The following is a 17,725-nucleotide window of genomic DNA, read 5'->3' on the forward strand; positions in this document are numbered from 1 at the left end:
AGCGACCGTTAAGAGGAGACACGAGCAGAAAGTAGTCGTCATACAACAAAGAGGATGCACAGTGCGCAAAAGTAGTCGATATTGAGACAGAATGAATGAGCGTTGCGCAAAATGTGTCGGTGTTTTACCAGCTGCCCACCGAGGGGTATTCCCAAGGTGGTAAGTTTAGGTGAGGAGACGCTGAGATCAGGAACTCGAAGGTGCAAGGAACACAAGATTTAGACAGGTTCGAACCACGAGGTGAGTAATACCCTACGTCCTGTATGGTGGTTTGTATTCCCTTGGGTGTTGATGTTATATTTTGAATGGGTCCCTGCCCCCCTTATATATCCTAGAGGTCAGGGTTACAAGAATCCTAGTCCAATACTAGATAAGGAATCGTAACCGAATACAACTTGAGTAGATTCCTTCTGTACCGACTAGCTTTATCTCCTATTCATACGGGATAAATAAGAGATAAATGAGATAAATAAGAGATAAGATGGACTTTATCTCTTAAGCCTGTTTAAACTACGTTATGTACACAGTCCCGTGGCCCCGGGTCTGACAAGCCCCCGAGCTCTTCGTAGCTGAGTACTGTAGGCTTATCTAGTACTTTTGAAGTAGTCTTCGGCTTCTTCTGAAGCTCCGTCTTGAAGTTCTTCTTCGAGTACTTTATTGGCTGCATCGAAGCTATGAGGTGCTCATGCCCCAAATTATATCTTTGGTATGGTGTGCGATTGAAAAATCGCACTCCATATGGAGTAGCCCCCGAGCCTTAGGTTGAATCAGAGAATCAGGCTGAGGGTCGCATTAAACTTGAATCCTCCTTACTTACTTTTTCAAATAAATTAAAAAAAAGTAGTCGATGCCACATATCCCGCAGCCCCCGAGCCTTGAAGTCAAATCTCTCAGGTTTGGAAATAAGGATCCAAAAGTCATGGCATGCCGTGTAAAAATATCCATATGGTAAAAAACTGATGTGATGGTACAAATGATGGAAGTTAGATCTGGAATTCGAAAACCCCCTTTTTTCGGGACATTTAACCCTGAAAAAATGATTAATCAAATATTTTATCTAAACAATCCATCAAATGACCCCTCAACTTCCAACATTCCCTGAAACGACTCTTCAACTTCAAAACAGTAAAACTGCACCCAACCGCTGGTTATTTAACCCCGCAGTAACGTTGAGTAAAAACTGTGCTTCCAATCTGTAATTCGCCAAGAACCGCCAAAATCCCCCAAATAGAGCCGCGCTCCGCCTTCATCCGTTTAAAGAACCCCAATCCATCCAAGTCTCCCTGCCCCTCTCCCCGCAGCCCTGAGCAACTCGTGGCGAGCGGATCTAGAGATGGCGCCCAAGAAATCAGAGAAGGATGGGATGAAGAAGGAGACGCAGTCGCCGTCCGGAGAGTGGACACACAGTAAGTGCTCCCTCAACAACCTCAATAAGCTTGTTTCCAAGGGATTGCTCCAAGACAAGAATCTTGTCAATTGGCGCCCCTCATTTCACAAACCTTTTCCCATGGAAAATGTGGACAAAATCGTCACATTTTACCATTTTGCTGAACGGGGTTTGGCCCACCCCTCTTGCTCCTTTTTCCGGGGTCTTCTCTACTACTACGGGCTTGAGCTCCATCATCTCAACCCGAACTCTATTTGCCATATCTTAATCTTTATTCATTTCTGTGAAGCCTTCCTCGGAATCGAACCCCATTGGGATCTTTTCCGCTTCCTCTTCCGAGTGAAACCACAACCCACCTCCATGAATCCATCTGTTGTAGGGGGCGCCGACATCCAACTTAGATAACAAGCCAGCGACAAATACCTTTCATACAAATGCCCCTCCAGCATTCCCGAGTGGAAAAATCATTGGTTTTATATCGAAAATCATGCCCCCCAACTCCCGGAAAAATCAAATAGACCATCTATTGTAAGGCTGGAGTGGAATATCGAACTTCCCAGGGGGGGACATGGATCAAGTTGAAGAGTTGCTAGACACCATAGTGGCTCATAAAGAGATGGAAGTGACCAACGCATCCGTGATGTTCTCCTTCTTCAAGCGCCGAGTCCAGCCAATTCAGCAACACCATATACTTGGATTCGAGTACAAGGGCGTTGAAGATCCATCTCGCATGTGTGCAGAGGAGCTGATGGATGAAGCTGCACTCACCCGAGTCAGGCCGGTGCTACTGGATGTGGATGCGGTCCCCTACGTCCCGCAGCTGTTTGCGTCACAAAATCCTCCAAAACCGGTAAGTATTCGACTACTTTTTGTTGAAGACCAGTTCTGTTGTTCTGCCACTGCTAACTGAGAACCTCTTGCAGGGTCACACGGAAGTGTACCGGAGCTACCCACCACAACCCGACATTCCTCGACTGGACCACCTCCTCCCCAGCACCGCAGCCGAAGCGACGAGAGCTCGAGTAGCCGAGGCTCTGCCCGGCAGCGAGTCCACTGAGGGCAGAAGCCCCCTGGTGGAAAAGGAAGCCGAGGGGGAGGCGAGAAGAGGCAACTCCCCCAGACCATCCGTGAAGTTGACCGATACTCTGCCTTCGGTCCTGCAGGGTCGCCGGGTTATGTGCAAACGAAAAGCGCAAGAAGTCGAGTCCTCCAGGTCTGGATATGCTGCCTTGTTGTCATACATCAATATTGTTGCACGCTGACGTTTTCTGCTTGCAGCCCACCTGCTTCTCGACCCGAGCCCGGGCGCCAAGAGATAGGAACAGATCCAGCAGCTTCGGCCGCAGGATCAGTTACCATTGCCATGGCGGGCACCACGCCACAAGCTGCTGTCACCCCGCCGCCAGCAACAAGTGCCATGGTTGGGGCACCACGGGCCATGATGGTGAAGAAGGCTGTCATGAAGAAGTCTTCACTGTTAGTGTACATCTTGTTGCATAATGAACATTCTGTCCTTTTCAACTTGTAATGATATAACTAACTCTACTTCATTAGGTCTGCGAGTGCCGTGAAGCACAAGCCGAGACCGGCAGTAGCTGTCCCCGCCCCTGAGCCATCAGCCTTGGAAGGGATCTCGCCCAAGGAACCAGCCCCTGAGGCAGACACGACGCTACCCGACCTGCCGCCACCCCCCAAGCCCCAACAAGCCAAAGCCAGGGCTGGTGGTGAAGAACAAGTCGAGGCCCTTGATACGGCTCCTGCAGATGGCATAGGTAAGTGTCTGACCACCCACATCTAGCTGCTTAGCCCCAGGCAATATGTACTGAGTGCATCTTAACTTGCAGGTGCCCAGCAACCACCTTCTGAAGAAGCCGCAGGGACCTCAAGGAGTCCATGCGACCTGCTAATGGCCAGGCCCGGGTACTAGAACGTCATCACCACCGATCTAGTGGATGATCCAATGCTAACGGCCAGCAACATAAAGACCTTCAAGAAGGCCTACAAGGAGTTGTACGATTTTGCCATGGTAAGACATGATTGCTCTTCTGCTTGTATACGTTGTCGAGTTGCTTGTCTTAATCTCCCCCTTTATGCATAACGTGATCACAAACTCACAGAAGAAGTCAGAGAAGTTGAAAGCAGTCGTGCGTGGTCACCAGGAGCTTGCTACCAAGGAGAAGCGCATATCCGAAGAGCTGACGAAGAACATCTATCTCCAGAGAGAGCTCGACAAGCTGAAACAAGAGCGGACTCGAGAGACGTGGCTCCTCAAGAATGACCTCCGCAACCTCGAGAAGGCCCACTCCGAGCTCTAGGAGCTGCTCAAAGAGCAGAAGAAAGCGCACCAAGGTAGGCCCCTTTCATCTCTCGAGTACTTTCCCTTAACAATTTTCCTTGGACTCTGAAAATATCTTCACCGCAGAGCTTAGGAAAATCTTAACGTACCAAGAAGAGCTGCTTACTGATATGAAGAATGTACTGTATCACCGTACAGATGACGTTGAAAAGCTACAGAAGGTAATCACCGACACTGAACAACAGTTCGCCGATTGCCTTCGGCAGGTCAAGACTCTAGGCGAGAAGCATGAGCGGCGGCAAAAGGAGCTGGAGGACCTCAGGAGGGCCGCCCAGGAGCTTGTGGATATGGCGAACCCTCCTGAAGAAGGCGAAACAAGCGAGCAAACCTTGCTGGAGTGACTTCTTGGAGCACCGTAGAAGGTCGCCAGTTTCCTCACCGAAGCCCCGGCTGCGTGTGTTAGCCATGCACTTGCCTTTGTAAAGTCATTTTGCCCGGAAGCTTAGTTAGAGATGTTCACGCAGGGAGTGGCGGCGGAGTGTACTGAAGAACAATTCAATGAGTACCTCCAAGAAGCCCAACCTGTAGCGGAACAAATAGAAAAAAGTGTACTGCAAGATTAGAATGTAAAAACAAGTACTTGTTGCCTTGTATATATATGTTTATGTGATGTCTCTACTTGTATGTCCCTTAGCTGAACTGTCATCCAGGTTTAAGGGCGAAGTAGTAGACATTACCCCTGGTGCAATGACCCTGAAAGTAGTCGTAGTGGCTCCGAGTAGAAACCCATCCAACAAGTTAGACATAACCCGATTGAGCAGGCTCAACCGGTTAGGAAAGAATGCGAGCATCATCGCGAGACTGCCGTGGTTCTGGCAAAAAATGAAACTACACCGAGTGCACCGACTCTGGGTGTAGTCGAGGTCGCTACTTTTATGAGCGTGTCCAACAAGTTAGGTATGATCCAATCGAACGGATTGAACTTGTTGGGAATGAACACGAGCGTCATCACGAGACTGCCGTGCTTATGGCAAAAAACAAAACTACCCCGAGTGCAACGACTCTGGATGTAGTTGAAATAGCTCCTCATGTGAGCCCATCCAACAAGTTAGGTATAAACCAATCGAACGGATCGAATTTGTTGGGAAAGATGCGATCATCGTCGCAAGTGACCATCAAAGGTCACGGCGGAAGTTGATTCATATAAAGCGTGAATGTAGCCGAAGCCTCCGTCAAAACTTAGAACATGAAGTTGATAGAACATGAATGTGGCTGTAGCCTCCATCATAACTCATGGCAAGAAGTCGATTTATAAAATATGAATGTGGCCGGAGCCTCCGTCTGTTAACAGAAAAATTTACATTCCGAATTTTGTGGCACGCAGCCTCCAAATTGATTCGGAAGAAAAGGCCACCTAGGGGTCCGGAGAACAGCTATCCACGCGTGCTTCTTCATGGGTAGAACTTGCGCAGGTTCTGAATGTTCTAGGAATTAGGGACATCTTGACCTTCGGGGTATTGTAGTCAATACAACCCCGGTCTTGTAACCTGCTTGATGACGAACGGACCTTCTCACCTTGAATTGAGCTTGTGTAAGCCGGACTCGTCTTGGATGCGGCATAGGACCAGATCACCTATATTGAACGACCGCTCCCTCACGTTGCGATCGTGATATCGCCGGATCCCTGGAGATATCGGGCTGACTGAACAAGAGCGGTGCAACGAGCCTCTTCGACAAAATCGAGCTCTAACTGCCTTGCCTCGTCCGCCTCGCCTTCATTGTACATTTCAACCCTTGGGGATTTCCACATGATGTCGGCCGGCAAGATAGCTTCAGAACCATACATGAGGAAGAATGGTGTTTGTCCTGTGGCTTTGGACGGCTGAGTCCGGAGCCCCCAGACAACGTGTGGCAATTCGTGTATCCATTTGCCTCCTTTCTTGCTATTTTCATCGTAGAGTCTCTTCTTGAGGCCATCAATTATCATGCCGTTCGCCCTCTCGACTTGACCATTAGCCCTTGGGTGTGCAACAGAGACATATTTAATCTCAATGCACGCATTTTTACAGAACTCCCAAAACTGGTTGGCCATGAAGTTCGATCCCAAGTCCATGATGATGGTATTAGGGAAGACGAAATGATGCAAGATATCGGAGAGGAAATCAACAACTCGATCTGGTGTGAGCTTGGCTATCGGCTTGTACTCGATCCACTTGGTAAACTTGTCGATAGCCAACAACACGTGGGTGAAGCCGTCTGGCGCCGTTGTGAAGGGCCCAATCATATCGAGGCTCCAGCAAGCAAACGGCCAGGATGGCGGTATGGTGATGAGACTGTGGGCTGGGACATGAGACTGCTTGCTGAAGAATTGGCAGTTTTGACATCTCCGCATGAGATCCTCAGCATCGGACACTGCGGTGGGCCACTAGAAACCAGCCTTGTATGCTTTCCCCACCAGCATTCTTGAAGCTGCGTGGTTGTCGTAAACACCCTCATGTATCTCCCGCAGTATGTTGTAGCGTCTTCTTTTGTGACGAACTTCATGAGAACGCCTGAACGAGCGCCACGCCGATAGAGCTTGTTGTTGACTAGGATGAACCCCTTACTTCTACGCATGACACGAGCTGCCTCTATGCTCCTTGCGTCCATCCCCGCCGGTAGCCTTTGATCCCGGATGAAATTGATATAAGCCTCTCTCCAGTCCTCACCAAGCATCATAACCTCCCGATCGGGTTGTTGAGAGCCCGCATTGGTGGTTACCTGCGGTGGAGACTTGATGGATGGCTGCTTTAACTCCTGAAAATAGACTCCCGCTGGAACCTGTGCACGAGTAGACCCCAGCTTGGATAGTATATCCGCGCCAACATTATGCTCCCATAACACATGATGAACCTCCAGGCCGGAAAATTTTCTTTCCAGCTTGCGCACTTCCAGTACATAAGCGTCCATCGTCTCATTGTTGCAGTCCCACTCTTTGTTGACTTGCTGAACAACTAAAAGGGAATCGCCATATACAAGAAGTCGCTTGATGCCTAATGATATCGCCAAACGGAGCCCGTGAAGGAGCGCTTCATACTCGGCTTCATTATTGGATACCTCCCAAAGGATCTGGAGGACATACTTCAATTGTTCACCTCTTGGAGAAATAAATAGAACTCCAGCACCACCACTGTCGAGCTTAAGAGACCCATCAAAGTACATAGTCCAATGCTTTGGCTTGTCGACTGGAGTTGGAATTTGATTCTCCCTCCACTCAGCCATAAAATCAACTAGAGCTTGAGACTTGATTGCAGTGCGTGGCTTGAAGTCGATAGACGAAGCCCCCAGTTCCACTGCCCACTTAGATATATGCCCCGTGGCATCTTGATTATGGAGAATATCCGCCAACGGAAAATCCATAATCACAGTGATCTTATACTCGTCAAAGTAATTGCGCAACTTTCTTGATGTAATCAAAATTGCATACAAAAGTTTCTGGACTGCCGGGTATCATACCTTGGATACAGAGAGTACCTCGCTGATGAAATAAATAGGCCTCTGCACTCCAAATGCATGGTCTTCTTCGCCTCGCTCGACTACAATAGCACTGCTAACAACATGAGTTGTTGCCGCAATGTAGAGTAGTGAATCTTCCCCCGACAATGGTGCTGTAAGGACCGGAGGGGACCGAAGGTGATGCTTTAGGTCTTGTAAAGCTCGCTCGGCCTCCTCCGTCCATTGGAACTTGTCTTGGCGTTTCAGGAGCATGAAGAAGGGTAGTCCTCTCTCCCTGAGCCGGGAGATGAACCTGTTCAGGGCTGCCATACAGCCTGTTAGCTTCTGCACATCTTTGATTGTGGCTGGAGCCCCCATATCAGTTAAGGCCGAAATCTTCACAGGGTTGGCTTCAATGCCCTGGTTGCTGACGATGAACCCGAGCAATTTCCCTGATGGTACTCCAAAAATGCATTTAGTCGGGTTGAGCTTCCACTAAAACCTGCGTAGGCTGCTGAACGTCTGTTCCAAGTCTGCAATCAGGCCATCGGGATTCCTGGTCTTGATGACCACATCATCCATGTAGGCTTCAATGTTTCGATGCAGCTGATCGGCAAAGCACATCTGAATGGCACGCTGATAGGTTGCTCCTGCATTTTTCAAACCAAAAGACATAGTTTTGTAGGCGTAAGTCCCGAACGGAGTGATGAACGCAGAGTTGATTTGATCCTCCTTCTTGAGTGCAATATTGTGATATCCTGAATAACAATCAAGGAAACAAAGGAGTACGCAACCCGCCATCAAGTCGACGACTTGGTCAAGGCGTGGTAGCCCGAAGTGATCTTTTGGGCAATGCTTGTTGAGATCGGTGTAGTCAACACACATTCTCCATTCATTATTCTTTTTCCTTACAAGGATGGGATTAGCTACCCACTCTAGATGAATCACTTCTTTAATGAAGCCAGCCGCGAGGAGTTTAGCTATTTCCCATTTAATTGCTTCACGCTTGTCGTGAGCAAATCTTCAAAGGTGTTGCTTTTTGGGCACGGTCTTTGGGTGTACATTCAGACTATGCTCGATCAGCTCCCTAGGCACCCCTAGCATATCCGCTAGTTTCCACGCGAATATGTCTCGGTTAGCTCGAAGGAAACTGACGAGCGCTAGTTCCTATTTTTCATCTAAGCTCGCACCAATGACGGCGGTCTTAGATGAGTCACCCTCCTGGAGCTGGATCGACTTGAGGGCCACGTCACCAGCTGACTGGATGCTCGACTTGCTGGCCTTTCTTGAAGGGATCTCCAGCCCGGCTTGGGAGAGTTGCTGCGTGGCTGCGAGTACTTCCCCTGAAGCATCTGGCACACGCGTAGTCGAAGCATATTGGATCGCCTCCTGGTTGCAATCATATGACTTCTTTAGGTTGCCTCGGAGAGTGAGTACCCCACTTTGTTCTAGCATCTTACGAAGCAGATAAACATAATGCGGTACCGCCATGAATTTGGCGAGTGCCGGACGACCCAGTATAGCATGATAAGAAGAACTACCGTGCGGTAATTCTCCCTTGTGCCGAAAGTAACTGAAAGAACTACCGTGCCAAGTGGGTATGCCGCATTACCTGGGACAATGCCATAGAAAGGAGACTTGCTTGGAACCAGCATGTCCGTGAAGTCCAGGCCCATTTTCCTAAAAGTGCTGGCGAAGATGAGGTTGAGACCAATCCCACCATCGATGAGCACCTTGGTGAGCCTGACTTCTGCCACCACTGGGTCCAAAACCAGGGGGAACTTACCGGGCTCCGGAAAGCTGGTCCACTGGTCATCGCGGGAGAACGAGATGGGCACCTCCGACCAGCGGAGTGGTCGTGGTGCCGCCGGCTCGACGGACATGATCTCCCGGAGAAGCAATTTTTGTTCCCGCCTGGAACCGAAGTCTCCATACCCCCCGAAGATGACGTTGATGGTCTTCGAAGCATCCTGGAACTTCGGGTTGCGCCCTTGGTCCCCTTGATCATCGTCTTCGGGTTCCTTGTCCATGGGCTTCTTGTTCTTCTTGCCACCGCCAGAATTGCTGAATGTTCTCCGAAGGTGGTAACAATCAATTGCCGCATGGTTGGCACCTGGATACCATGGGCATTTCTTCTACAGGAGCTTCTCAAACTCCTCCTGCGTCGTCGACTTCCAGCCTCGCGAGGGACGATCCACAGCCGCGATGAGATCATCTGGCTTGCGTTTTCGGGGTGGACCCGGATAATCCCGCTGGCTCTTGTCGTTGCGGTTGTCATGAGGACACCTTAGATTGCCGTCTTGGCGCCTCGGGAACCGTTCCCGCATCTTCTCCTCCTGCTCGGACCAGTCGTGTATCATGTCACGCAACCCCGCAACAGTCTTCGGCCCATTCCGCCCGAAGTCTCTGTAGATGCCTGGATCGGTGATGCCGTTGTAGAAGTAGTCGATGATGTCCTCCTCCAAGATATTCGCGATGGTGGCGCGAACATCGAAGAAACAGCATGTGTAGGATCGTAGGAGCTTGTTATGTTCCTATTTGCACTGAGCAAGATCATGACGAGTACCTGCACGAGCGATCGCTCCATGGAAGTTGTCGATGAAGACCTTCTTAAGCTGCTCCCAGGAGTCAATCGAGTTGTTGCTGAGGCTCTCCAACCACGTGAGCAGCACGGGGTCCAAAGCCATTGGGATGTAGACGACCTTGGTGATGTTGGAGCCCCCTGCTACTTCAATGGCGGTGGAGTAGCAACGTAGCCATTGCTGACGAGCTTGCTTACCATCATACTTGGTGATGCCGATCAGCTTGAAGCCCTCAGGGTACTTGTAGCTGCTGAATCGTGCAGAGAAAGCTGGGAAACGGTTGCTGCAATCAGTACCTTCCATCTCGACTTCTTCGCATACTTTGCACCTAGAATCGATCACGGACCGCGCATCGCGGCCTTCATTGATATGCTGGCGCATGTCTTCTAGAGGAGGCCGATGATTGGCCTTGTCGCGGGTTACCTCCTGGAGGTGGCTGCTGCCTCCCGCCAGGAGCCTGACTCCCGCGAGCGTTGTTGTTGTTGCTACACTGTGAGCCTGGCTTCAGCTTTCACCCACGCGTTCCTCCCTGAGGGTAGACACCGGGTTTTGCTGATCAAGTTGAATCCAGGCCCTCTGCACATAACGAAGTGCTTGACGCACGTTCAGATCGTTACTGCACTCAAGTATGGCCGTAACCCTGGCGATGTTGGCCACCGGAGTCCGGAAGCCCCGCTCACTTACGACAGCGAATTTGGCGTTAAGCTCGCGATGCATGGATCGCATGCGCTCATTGACCCTCCTTCGACGAGCTACACGAGCCCTGTTCCGGGTCCTTCGTGCCTCACGACCGGCGTCATCTTCATCGCCGGTGTTGGCTGTGGCTTCGTCTTCGGAAACCGCATCAAAATCGTTGATGGACAAGTCGCCATCGTCCTTGCCTTCTTCTGCCATCAGCACGTGGCGGGAGATGAGCTCTCGTCGACTAGTTCGGTCGACTCCTCCTCCATGATGGCTAACGGCCTGCCCTCCTGAAAAGGCAAAGGTTCGAGGTGGGCCACAAGTCGATCCTCAGCCTCAAGTTGATCAGAAGGTTTCATGCCTTCCCAATGCACGAAATGCCTCTCCGGGGTGGAGATGATCATCAGATCACTGGTGCCAAAACAACCCGAAGCCCCCCGACATGTGGTGGCTTCGGGCTCTTCAAGTTGGAGCAGAGAGTCCAAGTCCTTCTCTAATGCGGAGAGGGACCCGGAGATATCGGTCTCCTGGAGATTAGTGGAAAAATTGCGTGGATCGAGTTGGTATCGGCTACGCAAGTCCTTAGATTGGAATGAGTCCAACCCAAGGAAGGTTGCCGCAACACCGAATAAAGTCATGCTGGAAGTAGACTCCACCTTGGTCCTTGCAGCAGATGCAAGGATTGACAAGTCGTCGAGATCATCAACGAACTTGTCAAGGTCGCTATGGGGACCCGCTGCGGAAGTTTTTGGCTTCATGTCGATGAAGAATCAACGAAAACTGCCTACACCATCTGGTGATGCAAACCCATGAGCCAAAAACAAATGTCGTACCCTAAGAGGGATCTGACCTGGTGAATTGAAACGATGCCATCGAGTTCGCCGGTGGATCTTTGATGCGCTCCCCTACCTGGCACGCCAGCTATCGGTGTTTTACCGGCTACCCACCGAGGGGTATACCCAAGGTGGTAAGTTTAGGTGAGGAGACGCCGAGATCAGGAACTCGAAGGTGAAAGGAACATAAGATTTAGACAGGTTCGGGCCGCAAGGTGCATAATACCCTACGTCCTGTATGGTGGTTCGTATTCCCTTGGGTGTTGATGTTATGTTTTGAATGGGTCCCTGCCCACCCTTATATATCCGGGAGGTCAGGGTTACAAGAATCCTAGTCCAATACTAGATAAGGAATCGTAACCGAATACAACTCGAGTAGATTCCTTCCGTACCGACTAGTTTTATCTCCTATTCATACGGGACAAATAAGAGATAAATGAGATAAATAAGAGATAAGATGGATTTTATCTCTTAAGCCTGTTTAAACTACGTTATGTACACAGTCCCGTGGCCCCGGATCTGACAAAAAGTAGTCGATGAAGTGTAACTCTGGAGGTTTGTATTCCCATTGAGAGTTGTACACAGATAAGTAGTCGGCAAAGTGTAGCTCTAGAGGGTTTCATGCCCATCGAGAGATGTACATGGATAAGTAGCCGATCTTGTGAAGAACAAGTCGAAAAAGGTATAAGTCACTTAGCTTGATTCGTGGACGAATGTCGATGAAGCTGTGGAGCTCGTTGATGGAGCTGCGATAGTTTGTTGATGAAGCTCAACTAGTCGGAGTCGATTTCCACTAGTTTTCAAGTCGAGACGAGTAGTTGATGTAGTCGTTGCTGTGAGGCTCGCCCTCGACTAGTTTCTAGTTGAGACGAGTAGTCGAAGTTGTTGTCAGCAGGCCGCCGATAGTCCTCGCGAAGTCAAAGTGATCGCCGGCTGGCCGTCGAGCCTTCTCGCGAAGTCGAAGTAGTCGCTGGCGGGCCGCCGAGCCTCTTCGTGAAGTCAAAGTAGTCAAACTCATCGCTGCTGCGCGCGGACATTGCGGCACAAGCTGAAGTTGAACCGGGTCGTCGAGGTCGGCGGCCGCAGTGCATCGACGTTGCAGCGCGAGGTCAAGTTGAGCCGAGTAGTCGAGGTCGATGTAGCCGTTCGCTAAAGGATCCGATCTCGAACTCGATGAATCGATCCACCGATGCATATGTATGAAGTAGCAATCTGCCACCTTGAGTGGATTGAAGTTGATGAATGTGACACTCAGGTAAAAAAAATATGGTCACACCCTAGGCTTTTAATGTGTTGTTATGTGCAAAATGTGGCAAAAGTGTAATTAGAAATTTAAATGCTAAGGGGAAAGGGTTATTTATATATTTATATTTAAATCAGGGTCCTTTTGTGCTAAATGGGTGAACATGGAGGGTAGATTTTGAAAGTATGAGGGTTGTTTTGCAAAAGTTAAAAACTTGTGTTTAAAATGCAAAAATAGGTGAAACTACCTTTTGGATATAAATGTGGTGTAATTTTAAAATAGGATTTATGCAAAGTTTAGAAATCTTGTTGAATTTCAAATTGATTGCAAATCCTTAGCTCTTCTGTGGATGAACTTAAATCAAAGTTGTGTATTTTGCTTTTGGGCCCATCTCCATTTGAGCACTGGTTGGAAAGTTACCTATACATTACAGTAAGGTCCCTGTGTTTTCTGCTTTTTGCAACCGGGTCCTCCATCGTCTTCCCCGAGCCCTCGATCTTCTCTGTTCCTCTGCGCGCGCGCGTGACCGCCGCCGCTGGCTGCTCCCTCGAGCACCTGCAACATGGCACAACCCTGAACCTGTTCCACGCGTCGTCCTACCCCTCCTCCCACCACCACGCCGCTTCTGCTGTCCTCCCCTTGCCGCTCCACGTCGGGCAGTCGACCCCGAGCGGCTGCCACGCCCCCCCAACCCCCCCCCCCCCCCCGCGTCGAGCACGCCGGCGCCGCCCACCGTCTTGAGCTCCGCCCGTGACCGCCCTCTCCCTCCCTCCCTCTCTCTCCCTTCAGCTGAGCCGTGCTTGCCCTACAAAGCCGACCCGAACCCCACCGCCCTCGCCTGCTTCCCCTTTCTTCTTCCTTGCGCCACCGAAATCCGCCCGTGCTCCTCGCAGGCATTCACAGCGACCACTCCACCCCGCACAAATTCCCGCCGCACACAGCTCCCTCACCTCCTTCCCAAGCCCCCCGACCTGATCCGGTCCAACTCCCGGCACCCCCTCGCCGGAATCACCCCCGCCCCGAGCTGCCCCTCACCGGAGCCGCCCGAGCTTGACCTCACCGTCGACAGCACGCCTCCGCCACCTCCTCGGACGATCCAAGTATGGAGATCGCATCCCCAACTCCTCCTGGTGCTCGTGCGCGCGTTAGATTTCCCGTTCGCCGGCCCTTCGCCGGGAACGGCGACGCGCCGCCACGGCCGCCGCACCTCCCCGTCGTTGGTCCCGTTCCACTGTCGCCCGTCGTGCACGTTCACCTCCAAAGTGTTCCCTAGGTCTCGTAGCCCGTGCCAAGCCGGCCCCTCCCCGCCGGCGACCTCGCCACCGGCGAGAACGCGCCAGGGCCGAGCAGCCAGCCCCTGTCGAGGCGTGGCAGGGGCATATGTGTAAAAGTTTTTAGTGTTCCAGAGACCCAGGCGCAAAATACCGAGGACCCCCCCCTAAGTGTTTGTTATTTCATGTGATTGATGTTGCTGTCTTATAAAATTCATAGAAAACTGTAGAAAAATCCAAAAATTGCAAAACTAATTTTGTTGGAAACTAGATTTCAAACGCTATAACTTTTATTAATGAAGTTTAGTTTGGAACTAAATATTTTTGCATCTATTTTAAATCTAAGGTTAAGAGGTATTTTATAGATAACTTCTATATTTTAGCTTTGCTTCTTATAATTTTTAGTGTGTAACTTTTATAGGTCATGTGTGAACTTGTGTTAAAATTTCAAACCTAGCACTGTTTTGTAGCTTAACTTCTTTTGAATTTAGGTAATTCAAATTTGAGACGATTTGAAATTAACTAAGCATGTTCCTTAGGCTTATTTAATTAGATCTTTTTGTCATAACCTAAGGTGTTGATAATTAGTATATAATTAAATTTTCAAGACTTTATGATCCTATTTACCTAAGTTTTGAATCTAAACTTGGAATTTGAATTCAAATTCAAATGTTCTAGTTTCTGTTTGCAATAAATCCAGTACTATAATCATGACTCAATTATAAATGGTAATTCAAGCCTAAACCCCTTTGTTTCATGAATTCTTGTGTGTTGAACTTGTTGGATTGCAACTTTGTTGTGACATAAGATCTTAAATTCAAACATCATCTCACTTAAGTTATTGCATATCATGTAGAATCAACAACGCTCGACGACGGAGACTACGAGTTGGTCTTAGGGCAAGACCAAGGGTCTTCTGAAGACCCAACACAAGTTGTCGAGGAACTAACTGAAGCCCCGAACCAAAGGTCGGAAGCCTCTGTCACTCCTGCCCCACCCCCACTCAAGAAGGCAAGCCCCGATGCATACCCCAGTATTTCAATTTATTACCATTTCACTTATATATTATATATCTTGCATTACGTCTAGGAGTTGAAATGAAAACCTAGTTGCATAAAATCTTAGGAATCCAATGTATTGTACCCGAGTCCTTATCGCATAGACGCTCTGCTTAATAGGACCGGTAAAAGACGAGTGATTTCCTGTCACTCGCGCGATATAGGAATTGCTTGTTTACAATTCCGCAACCAGTATAAGGATGATGGACTGGGTCATGTGCTATATCATGACCTGAAGGTTTACCCTGTCTGTTTTGTTAAAAGTGGTTAAGGTCGCAGTGTGTGGTAGTGGTGGCTAAGCGTTTGAAAGTACTAGCCACATGCCGTGAAATATGGTAAAGCGGTAAGCCTAGTACCTGAATGGCCCGGCTAATGGCGCGAAATATGGACTTTTATTTTATGTTTACACACACCGATGTGTGGGAGTGCGTTCTGCAAGGCAGACAGGAATACGGGATCATGTAGTCGCGCTACAGACGTATGTCCTGCACAATTGGTGTGCGTACGGTCCTGCAGTCGCTTGTGGTGGCCCTGATCCATAACCCGGAATATGAGGGAAAAGGTTGCTTCAGAACGATCTTTGGATGTTCCAAGCGTGTGAGTTAGATTTACACTTGCAAGGTTGAAACTCGATTCAGAATCGTCCGTCTCTCGCGGAAATTGAGACTTCTTATTCCTTCTGCCACATAGAGTAAGAAGTGTAACCAATGATGGAACAATTTTGATGGATGATAATCTCTATCTTGTTTGCTTAGTGTAGGTGCTAACCTAGAATGGATAATCAACTAGAATATGAAACCTAAAATTTGAAAATAGATCATACTCTTTGTTGCTCTTTAGCTGAAAATATACCCAGAACCTTTACAATGCCTTCATGAGTCTAGTTACGGGCTAAAAGTATACCCAAACCCGGGTAAGCCTTAATGATATTAGAATGCTCAGCCTTACTAGTATCTGTTTCAGGTTTAACTTTCGAGAATCCCACGGACAACCCTGCATGGCCAACGACTATTCCTTTTGGCTGGTCCATGGAGTGGGACCCGTCCCCGGCTGGCAGTGACCCTCCTGAGTGACACCAGGCTTTGGGCTGAGTGTGGTGTTCACCTTCGCGACGTGTGTAGTCGGGTGTTCCTTTCTTTCCGCTGTGAGTTTGGATAAGCTGTTCGGCTTGTCAGTTTAAACATGGTTTGTATAAGTTTTATTTAAGTTTGAACCTAGTTTGTAATAATATTTGAATATCTGTAAATTAAAAATTGATGAGCTATTCTGTGATTGTAAACTCGCCTTCGTGCGAGGTAAACCTGCTTCGATCCTGTTGAACCGTGGTTGTATTGGGCGAAGACCCGACAGACCAATGGATTGTTCCGTTTGAAGTGCGTTGAGTTAATGCCAGCTGTATAGCGATCATTAGCGCACTTGAGCCGGAATAATTCAGACGGTTCTGCCACAGCTGGTATCAGAGCTGTAGGTTTACTTTTACGCCCGGAATAGCTCTTACAAAGTGTTTTCAGAATAAATGAGTTTACAACAGACGTTGGATCCGTTAAGGTTGATGCCTAGAACGTAAAGCCCTAGGGACTTATATGGGAATTAACAGGTGGTTACTAGAATATGTATATATGTATAGATAGTTCTGACTTGCAGCACTACTTTTTGTCAAAATTTAAATTCATGTACAACTCAACCTTACTTTTGTAACGACACCTACGATCGTGAGGTAAGAAGGTAAGGATCCTCAGCTAACTGGGGAGATAGCCTTCCCGTCGGTGATGCGAACCGAACGCTGTTTCTCAAGTAGTGGCTTACTTGAGATGCTGCCAATATATCAACTTAGGTTGATCATATTGGGAATATATGGTTCGGCGCAAGGTATGGCGATCGCTGTTCATACCCCCGCATTTTGCGGTACCCCCGTAAATACGTTGATTTCACGACGTATGCTAACGTTGTCTGTACGGCGGTAATTGTACAGATGCTGTTTCTATAGTGAACAGTACTGTTTGGGGACGCTTTCATGTCGTGCTGCCATGAAGGGTTCATGATATATATATGTGTTCTTCTGCAGGTACACTAACCACGATTAAGAAGTTAGGACGAATAGGACTTATCGATTAGTTATATAGTGAGAGACGTATGGGTATGCCACCGGAATTAACCACGTAAGTCCGAGGATATTCGGCAATTGTTTTGGTTGTGAGGACGAATAGTACGTGCATGCATGGTTTGTTGTCAAACAAAATAATGTAATGTATGTTTAATACTGCTAAGGATGAATGGTATGTTGTTTGTCTCTGGAATGGGTTGATAGGGTTCTTATGGTAGTTTTAAATTGGGTATCTTAAAGTACCTTAGGCTTTCATCTGATTTTCAGTCTTTGCTGTTATTAGAATTGATTATCTTGTTTCATTTATCTTGTGCTTTTTCAGCAAGGTAAAGAGTCTCACCATTTGCATTCCTGTTGCAGATGGCAGCCCCTCCTAACATCTTTTGGGACCGGCCGGGCATTTTCATACAGATGCCTTGCACTGGGAGGGTTTCCCTCGCCTTCTCTGGGAGTCGTTGCGTTTGCTCCTTTATTCTGAGCCTCCACAGTATGACGCGGTCGAGTACTAGGAAGAGGGTGTTCGCCGATGCCAAGTTAGAATGACTATTCCTCAGCATCCCTTCCGTTCCCAATGGCAGCCTATTGAAGTTGATGTGATGGGCTATCGAATAGTTGACACCCTTGAAGGAGCAGCACTGGAGGCCATTTATCTCTTCTGTAAACAGCATCCGAGAGAAGCTGCAGGATAGCCGATCGGTATATTTTCTACTACTGATCCTGAGGATCCAGAGTGGGATCTCAGAGTAGTTCCCGAAGGTCACAGGTTAGAAGGTTCCACGGAGGAAGCACTTCGGGG

At 48.8% G+C, this 17,725-nt stretch overlaps 1 protein-coding gene across 1 annotated transcript; it reads left to right on the top strand.

Annotated features, from left to right (window-relative positions):
- Window positions 1-1,333: 1,333 nt before the first annotated feature.
- LOC112903689 (protein IQ-DOMAIN 14-like) lies at window positions 1,334-4,084 on the top strand. The gene is made up of 6 exons (XM_025972915.1): window positions 1,334-1,406; window positions 2,128-2,237; window positions 2,311-2,519; window positions 2,666-2,863; window positions 2,942-3,159; window positions 3,882-4,084. The coding sequence occupies exons 1-6, from the start codon at window positions 1,334-1,336 to the stop codon at window positions 4,082-4,084; spliced, it is 1,011 nt and encodes a 336-aa protein (XP_025828700.1).
- Window positions 4,085-17,725: the final 13,641 nt, after the last annotated feature.

Source organism: Panicum hallii, chromosome 8 (assembly GCF_002211085.1).
Source record: "Panicum hallii strain FIL2 chromosome 8, PHallii_v3.1, whole genome shotgun sequence".
NCBI lineage: Eukaryota > Viridiplantae > Streptophyta > Magnoliopsida > Poales > Poaceae > Panicum > Panicum hallii.